At 46.8% G+C, this 8819-nt stretch overlaps 1 protein-coding gene across 1 annotated transcript in view; it reads right to left on the bottom strand.

Moving 5' to 3' along the window:
* Nucleotides 1-1756: 1756 nt before the first annotated feature.
* Nucleotides 1757-8819, bottom strand: part of LOC125018036 (kalirin-like) — a 78987-nt gene continuing 71924 nt past the window's right edge. The window contains 11 exon segments of the mRNA XM_047601651.1: nucleotides 1757-4184; nucleotides 4321-4459; nucleotides 4545-4693; nucleotides 4828-4879; nucleotides 4959-5037; nucleotides 5758-5919; nucleotides 6158-6289; nucleotides 6663-6784; nucleotides 6859-7021; nucleotides 7652-7679; nucleotides 7761-7826. Of these exon segments, the coding sequence (XP_047457607.1) occupies nucleotides 3615-4184; nucleotides 4321-4459; nucleotides 4545-4693; nucleotides 4828-4879; nucleotides 4959-5037; nucleotides 5758-5919; nucleotides 6158-6289; nucleotides 6663-6784; nucleotides 6859-7021; nucleotides 7652-7679; nucleotides 7761-7826 (1662 nt within the window). The 3' untranslated portion in view covers nucleotides 1757-3614.

Here is an 8819-nt window from a genome sequence, read left to right as displayed (position 1 = left end):
AGACCAGAGACCAGATCAGACCAGACCAGAGAGATCAGACTAGACCAGACCAGACCAGACCAGAGACCAGATCAGACCAGATCAGACCAGACCAGACCAGAGAAACCAGACTAGACCAGACCAGAGAGACCAGACTAGACCAGACCAGACCAGACCAGACCAGATCAGACTAGATCAGACCAGACCAGACCAGACCAGAGAGACCAGAGAGACCAGACCAGACCAGACCAGAGAGACTAGACCAGACCAGAGAGACCAGACCAGAGAGACCAGACTAGACCAGACCAGACCAGACCAGATCAGACCAGAGAGATCAGACCAGACCAGACTAGATTGCGGTGGCAGATTTTCTGTCTTCCAATTTAAACCAGGTCTGAACAGGTTTTATGTTGGAAGGGGGTCCAGGAGAAGTGGTTTGACATGATCAGACTTATGATGGAAGTTGCCCCCCCACAGCCCCCCCCAGGAAGACACAGTCTCATTCACATTCATTACCATCCAGCGAGGGGGTCTTTGGGGGCAGAGAGACAAAAGCCATGAGTTGACTCCACGGAGGAGGCCTCTAATGCCGCTAAGCATGACTGGCAGGGGGGGGGGGGGGGGGTGACCTCCACCCTCCACCCCCCCATCTCATTCCCAGCGCCTCAGCTTTAATGTGGCTCCAGAAGCCAAATGGAAAGTTTAGTGAAACAGAAAAGAGGCTGAAGACAAACTGGATGCTGACTTCATGTACGGGGGGGGGGGGGGGGGGCTGGGTCTGGGTACAAAACAGGACGGGGGGGGGTCAAGGAGTGAAAACCGAGAGGGGATGAGAGAGGGGGGAGGGATTTGGAACTTGGAAACAGGAAGTCGTCCTCATGTAAATGATGCGCAGTTCGTTAGGTACCTGTGAACCTGTGACATCATTCCACCTGTATTTAGCCCAGCCCACTGACCACTGTGTCAAAATAATAGGAACACGTGTCAGGTCAGTATTTGCACAAATGAAAACACCTGAAGACAGAAAAAGAAACGTGAGAGGACCTTAGAATAAGCAAATAAATATTTGAATTTTTTCTGTTGTTAGATCTTGGTGTAAATTGTAAATGAATATAAATGAATCAGGTGTCAGATCTCAGTGGCCAGTTCATTAGGTACAGCAGTGAATGGACTCAGATGTTTTCAGGTATTAGAAACTAAAGCAGTGTTCCTAATGAAGTGGCCAGTGTTTATTCTCTGGTCTGAGCTGTGACTGGATCTCAGGACCAGTGTTCATGAACCTGTTTCAAGATAAATACGATGGGACCACACTGCCACCTAGAGCCTGGAGTCAGTACAACGTCCAGGTCCGTTTTAATACAATGATTCATTTAAAGCACTTTTACTATTTATTATTAGTTTATTAATATTTAATTGTCTGTTTGGTTTAGTTTTTTAGCTGTTTTTGAAGTATCTGAGAAGTGTGGATGTGAGTAATAATAATAATAATAACTCTGCTGGACTTTTTATTTTAAACTGACAATTAATCACCAGTCTGAGTAAATTATTTATTAACGCTGAGTTGATGAACTGGAGATCTGGTTTTCTACTAAACAGGAAAATATTCACAGCCTCACACATGAAAACAAACGTTTAAATAAAGGCTGGGAGGCTATTAACTAATTATTCACTTATTAACTAATTGTTAACTAATTAACTAATTATTAAAGCATTTGTGTGTGTCTGTGGATCAGTGGTTGGATGTTTGTTGGATGAGAGGAATTAATCATCACACACATAGAAACAAGCTTCGTTTATTGGTAAAGAGAGTAACAAACCAGAGCATTCACCGAGATGGAGCCACCACGGAGCTACATGGCCCCAGGAGGAGGATGAGGAGGAGGATGAGGAGGAGGAGGAGGAGGAGGAGGGGGAGGAGGAGGAGGAGGGGGGAGGAGGAGGAGGAGGAGGAGGAGGAGGAGGGGGAGGAAGAGGAGTTCTGGTTCTGGTTGTTCAGAGTCGGGGTCAAAGCTGGAGCAGAATGAACTAACACTGAACATGTCTACGGCTTCATTCACAGTCCAGATGAAAACCTCTGCACAAATAAAAGCTTTCTTTTTAAGGCTGATTCATAAATGAAAAATTTACCTGACTGCACCCGAACGCAACACAGACTCAACCTGACCCAGAGGCTCCGGCTTAAACTAGAGAGAAGGAGGAGCAGGAGGAGGAGGAGGAGGAGGAGGAGGAGCAGGGGGAGGAGAAAAGATAAAGCCGGGTGGAGGATGTTTCTGAACATCTCGGCCACAGAGACACATCTAAGGTGGAAGCTGCTCTTCCTCCTCCTCCATCTCCTCCTCCTCCTCCTTCGTCGCTGCTGCAGGATGCTAAATGCTAAATGCTAACGGAGAGGAGCACATTCTACAGGAAGTACATTCATGAGTAGAAAGAGGACGGTTCTTATTGGTCTGTAAACGATCCTCCTCAGATGAGAAATAAATAAACATTCAACAAGTTCATCAGGATTTTCGTTCTTCTTCAACTCCTCCCTGCTCCCATCAGAGGAGGCGACCAGACTCCTCCTTCAGAACCTGGGCCAGTCTTCCTAAAGATTCTCCTATAGGAGTCTTCTGGTGCCAATGTCCATAGAACGGAGTCACATCCACAGACTGAATCCTAGAATCTGATCTATGAGACTGAAGAGAAATAAATAGCAGATCTACTTTAAAACCATTGTTGCTCTTCATCCATGTGGTATTAACCAGGTAAAATGATTCCTGCTCCAGGAGAATATCTCTCCTCCTCTTCTTTCCACCATGTTCTCCTCTCTAAGCCTCTCAAAGTTCTCCTCCCTGCTCTCAGCACATCTCACTGCAGAACCTTCTTTAGGAACCTTTCCTCTTTACCTCCATCTAGGAACAACCTGTAGGGAACATCAGGGTTCTAAGAGTTTTCTTAGAGTTTGTCCATTAGGATCAACTCTTTGCTCTAAGACTCTTTAGGATCCAGGACTCAGAGTGAGATCAGCCACAGCTTTAGCTTATGAATAAACAACATGTCGTCATCACCCAGAGGTTGTTTTAGCTTTGGCTTCTCGCCTGAAGCCTCAACAGTAACTTGAGATGAGAGTCCACAGAGAAACAGATGTGGTCTGAACTTATATTAACGCTCTGTCGTTCCTCTGGGTGGTTCATGGAGCAGCAGCAGCTTCATGAACCAATCAGAGAGTTAATGCTGCATGATGTAATGTGTCATTTTCTTCTGGTTTCACTGATAAAAGTCATTCTAGGATTCAACTAACAAGAAAATTCAGGTGAACCCAACAACTTCATATTTTTAATACCACTTAGAGAGATTCTAGAAACTTCAGAGTCTCGTCTTTAAAAAGGGACCAAGACCATGAATGAGCTCCAGGATGTTCATGAACAGCATTCAGTTACTTTGGAAACGTCCTGAATTTTTTTGTTTGTTTGTTTTTTACAAAAAGGCTGAAATGATTTTTTTTCTGATCTGATCTTGTTAGTATTCGTCCTCTAGGAGGAGCTCTTTGCTCTAAGAATCTTTAGGAGTACAGGTCCTCAGGTTCCTCTGGACCAGATGTTTCCCAGCACCCTCCTGGCTGAGCCTCTTCTTTGGGTTATTCTGTGTCCATGTCATCACAGCGTGTTTCCTCCTCCTCCTCCTCCTCCTCCTCCTACCAGACCCTTGATGTTGGTGACAGGTCGGACGTCGTGCAGCTGCCTCCTCCTCTCGATGAATGTGGCGAGCCTGGTGGTGTCCAGGGGCGTCTTGGAGTACTCGCCGCCGTGCACGCCGCCGCGCCCCACCCACGGGTGCTGCAGACAGGAGGTGGCGCTGGGCCTCTTCCTGGGGTCCTCCTGCAGCACCGACGTGACGAAGTCCCTGGCCGCCTGGCTCACGCCCTGGAAGTACTCGTCTGGGAAGCAGAAGTCCAGGCGGCAGATGTTAACGCAGGTTTCCTCCGGTGACTCGTCCAGGAACGGAGAGACGCCACTGAGCGCCACATAGGCCAACACGCCCACGCTCCACACATCCGTCGCCACGGACACCGGCGTCCCCCGGATCAGCTCCGGGGCGGCGAACTCCGGGTTCCCCAGCAGGAGGTGCACGTAGCGGCGGTGGGACGACAGCTGGACGGCGTCTCCCAGGTCAATGAGCTTAATGCTCGGGGTCGGAGAGTGGAGGTCCACCAGGAGGTTCTCAGGCTGCAGGAGGAGGAGGAGGAGGAGAAGGAGTCAATAAACAGAGAGGTGGAGGAGGAGTCAATAAACAGAGAGGTGGAGGAGGAGGGGAGGAGATGCATGCTGGGAAGCAGGAGAAGGAGGTGCTGAGATCCTTCACCTTCAGGTCCAGGTGAGCTACTCTACAGGTGTGAAGATGCTGCAGAGCCTCCAGAGTCTCTCTGATGAAGAACGACACCTTCTCCTCCATCAGGTCGTCATGGGCAACCAGGTAGTCGAGCAGCCGGCCGTCCTCCAGCCTGAGGAGGACATCAGCAGTTAACCAGGGGGAAGAGGAGGGAGATGGAGAGGAAGAATCTGTTGGTTTAATAGATGAGGACTCACAGCTCCAGGACGAGCATCAGAGACGTTGGAGACTCGTACGTGTCCAGCAGCGCCACCATCTGGTGGTTCTGGACCTGCTGCAGGAGGTCGGCCTCATGAGCCACCTGCTCCTTCTTCTGCATCTTCTTCCTCACAAACTTCACGGCCACCTGGAGGACATTCATTCACGGATCCATGGATCAGTAACTGTTTTTACGTGACGTTATAGAGGCAGTATGGTAATAAATATATACAGATAAAACAATATCAAGTGATAAAAACACAGAAATCTGACCGGTCTGACCTCTTTCTTTGTGGACTTGTTGAGACATTTTCTCACCACTGAAAATCTTCCTCTGGTAGAAGACAGAGAGACGCTGGATTAAAAGGAGTCTGTCAGAAATAAAAACTAATCCATTATTTAATCAGATTTACCTCCCGATCTCACAGATCTCAGTGAAGCTCGACTCAAAGTTTTCTTTCCACTGGATTCCTGATCCGTCACATCCAGAGTCTGAAAGAGACAAGACCAGGACCGTGAACCAGGACCGTGAACCAGGGCCGCGGACCAGGACCATGAACCAGGACCATGGACCAGGACCGTGAACCGGGACCATAAACCAGGACCATGGACCAGGACCATGGACCAGGACCGTGAACCGGGACCGTGAACCAGGACCGTGAACCGGGACCATGAACCAGGACCGTGGACCAGGACCACACCCTGATAGTGACGACATCATCCTGAACTCATCCATCAACTTCTGGACTAGATCTGGACCAGACCTGGACTAGACCTAGACCAGATCTGGACCAGACCTGGACTAGACCTGGACCAGACCTGGACTAGACCTGGACCCAGAGTTTCTAGAAACACCACAGAGCTCACATGTTCTCCAAAGGTTCTAGTGAAACAGAACCAGGTCCACTCTCCATATGGACATTAGGATCAAACCAAAGAACCCAAAGTTCCTCCACGTAGTGTTTTTACCTCTTAAAGTGAATCTGGCTCCAAAATGCTACTGATTCACTACAGGAGGCAACGTTCACACAATTCAACCTTTGACATTTTATTTCTCCTGGACGTCATCACATTCTACCATTGAGCTCATTATACGATCCAGAAGAAGATGGATGTTTCCTCCATGTTGTTTGTGTGTGTGTTTCCTGTGTTAGCTGATGCTAGCCTGTTAGCTCCAGCTAGTTTCTATGAATGGGCTTTGAGGTCTCTTACTGCTGCTGGCCAGCGTGACCATGTTGGAGGGCTCAGACGGGGGGCCGACCCCCCAGCGGTTGGAGGCTCGGACTCTGAACTGATAGTGACCTCCGGGGATGAGGGCGTCGACCTGAACACACTCCTCTCTGCTGCTGGCCAGCTGCTGCCATAGCAACGAGTCTGAGGAGGAGAGAGAAATCATGAACACAACAGGACAGAAATACTCACCACACTGTTTCAAATGCTGCTATTTCCTCATTGAACCAGTTCCATTCATCTCAGAGCCACTGTGTGCTTTTATTGTATAGACTTCATTTTACTGCGTGTAGCAGTATGTGTTAATTCATTTACACCCTCCTCACCACATAAATAAATAAATAAAACAGAGCTGTGTTCACTTTAATTTGAACCCTCTCACCTTCCTGTCTGTACTCCACGGTGTAGCTGCTGACGGCACAATGAGCCGATGAGGCCGGAGGAGGCCAGTGGATCACCACCGCCGTCCCTCCGGCCTCCTGAGCCACCGGCCTCCCCGGGGCTGCTGGGATACCTGCCAACAAAACCAGGCAAAAGACACAAAAAGGTGTTGAAGGTGTTCAATGAACTTGTTCGGTGCAGATATATTCTCTTCTTCCTGGAGTCTGTTTGATCATCAACAATGAAACGAATCAACAGAGATTAAACACGAAGGAGATTTAATCTGATTAATCTGATTAATCTGAATTAATCCACAGGAACCCTGTCAATCATAATCTGAGCAAGTCAAACGAATCTACGTGTAAACCAGCTGTTAGTGTCTGTCCCGACCTTCAGACTCTCTTAGATGAAAAACACATTATTACATTAAAGGATAAATATCTCATCTTTGCTTTGTTCTTTTCTCTTCAGGAGAAATATGTGAACCTTTGGACCACTGCTGTTACCTTGAACTTTGATGGAGGCTGAGGAGGAGGCGGAGCCGTGGTCGTTAACGGCAACACAGGTGTAGATACCTGTATCCTGAGGCAACAGGTTACAGATCTTCAACAGGATGTCACCGGTATCCCTGCAGAGAGGAAGACGATGAGGAGGAGGAAGAGGAACCGGAGGAAGAGGAACCGGAGGAAGTAGTTCCTGTACCTGATGTCGATGGTGAAGCGGTTGTTGCTGGTCACCGGGTTCTGGTCTGGACCCTTCAGGGTGACTGAGGGTTTGGGTCGACCGCAGACTTTACAGCAGAGGACCACAGTCTCCCCGAAGGCACAGACCACGTCAGAGAGGGGGACCAGGAACTCAGGAGCCACTGGAGACACAACAGCTTCATTCATTCTCACTGGAGGAATAAAACTTCATGGAAACTTGAACGAGAGTGCAAATGTTCTGTGTTTTATCCCAAATTCAAACTTTAAGGGAACAGACCAGAATAATATCCTATAAATAATGACAACTACAGATTTTAATCTTTTGTTTTAATGCAAAGAAGAACAAGGAAATTAGGAGAATGTTTATATCTAATATAATATCCTTTAAAAAGGTGACATTTCTTATGAAATATAAGTGTTGAGTTCTGTCCACTTCCCTTTCTAAAACAGTGGATGATAAAGAAGCAGACTAGAAGTTATTTTCATTGAAACATTCCAGTCTTCTGTTTAACATTCACACTTTGTTTTATTCAGTGCTTTGGACCAGCACATGGCCGTCTGTTATCTGTAGTACCACCATTAGACCACTGGAAGCAAAGACATACAGCCACATGGTCCAGTCTGGACTTAAATGAGAACAGTTATTACTAATGTGTCCACTAGGGTGGCGCTGTGACGTTACGCCACCTGAGCAACGGGTCCAGTCTCTACTAAATATTCCACAGGCACCGGTCAGTGGTTTTAGAACAAAGTGGAAGCCACTGAAGTGTCAGGACACGTGCATGTCTCACCTTCCTGGATGAAGTTTGGGTTCAGAAGCTGGAAAACAGTTGGAAGAGAAAGAGTTGAGTTTATTCTGAACAAGAAGCAGCTTTGAACGGTGGAGTAAAGAGGTCGTACCTCCATCATCCCCGTCTTTGGGTCGAGGTCGTCGTCACAGTCTGACTCATCTGAAGTGTGGACGTCCTGGAGGAGGAGGAGGAGGAGGAGGTGGCAGAGGAGGAGGAGGAGGTCATGAAGGAGATGAATGTTTGTAGGAAAAGAGCACAGAGAAGAGACACAGACGAAGAGAAGACACTAAAACGCCTGAAATGAGAAGCTTCTAAAGCTTCAAAGCTTCAGTGACGTCCTGCTCAGCTTCAGAGAATCATAAAAACTAAAGCAAAGAGAATATTCTCTTTATCTCTATCTTTAAATTAAAATCATTTAAACTTCTCTACGAGGTTTAAAACTCCTCTTCCTCGTCTTTCTCTTTGTTCATATCCTCCTGAGACCCTATGTCCTCATATGGGGACATTAAGTTTTAAGTTTGTGCTTCATTTAGACCTGGTGTCCTCATAAGTGGAAACTGTATTGTGTCACCCAGTGGCTGTAAAGGGTCAATGCACCAGTCAGGAAAGAACATGATGGTGTGAATCTCATTGGATTCATCCTGCAGCCGCTTTTTCTTGGTGTTGAATGGTTTGTACTTTTTTATCTCATCAGATTCTGAAACTTGTTTATGATAGTTAACTTTTTGAATTTAACAAATTCTGTCAATAGTAACAAGCTACAATGTGGCTAATTATCGAGTACTTGTTTGAGGACATCGAGACTTCATTGTTTGCATTTCTGCTCTTCAGCCACAATCAGGGATTAAAGTAGTTTTATATGTTGTTACACTTCGGTGACTTTATTGTATTAGACAGTGAAATAATCCCATTGTCCATATATGAAGACATATTTATTTTTTTCCCCAAAAACTACTTCCTGTTCCAAGATGATGTTAAGTTTTTATACGTCTTAGGTCCAACTAAGCCCAAATACCTCGGAGAACATAATGTTGAGTCTCAGGAGGATTAACTCCCAGGTTTTTATCCTGGAGCTGAACATCACTCCTCGAATTAAAGGAGGTAAAACAAGACGTCTAAACATGTCCACAGATCAAATTATATAGAAGCTGCTGTGGCTGGTTCTGAC

This window comes from Mugil cephalus, chromosome 12, assembly GCF_022458985.1.
Source record: "Mugil cephalus isolate CIBA_MC_2020 chromosome 12, CIBA_Mcephalus_1.1, whole genome shotgun sequence".
In the NCBI taxonomy this organism is placed as follows: domain Eukaryota; kingdom Metazoa; phylum Chordata; class Actinopteri; order Mugiliformes; family Mugilidae; genus Mugil; species Mugil cephalus.
This window is presented reverse-complemented; position numbering and strand designations above follow the sequence as displayed.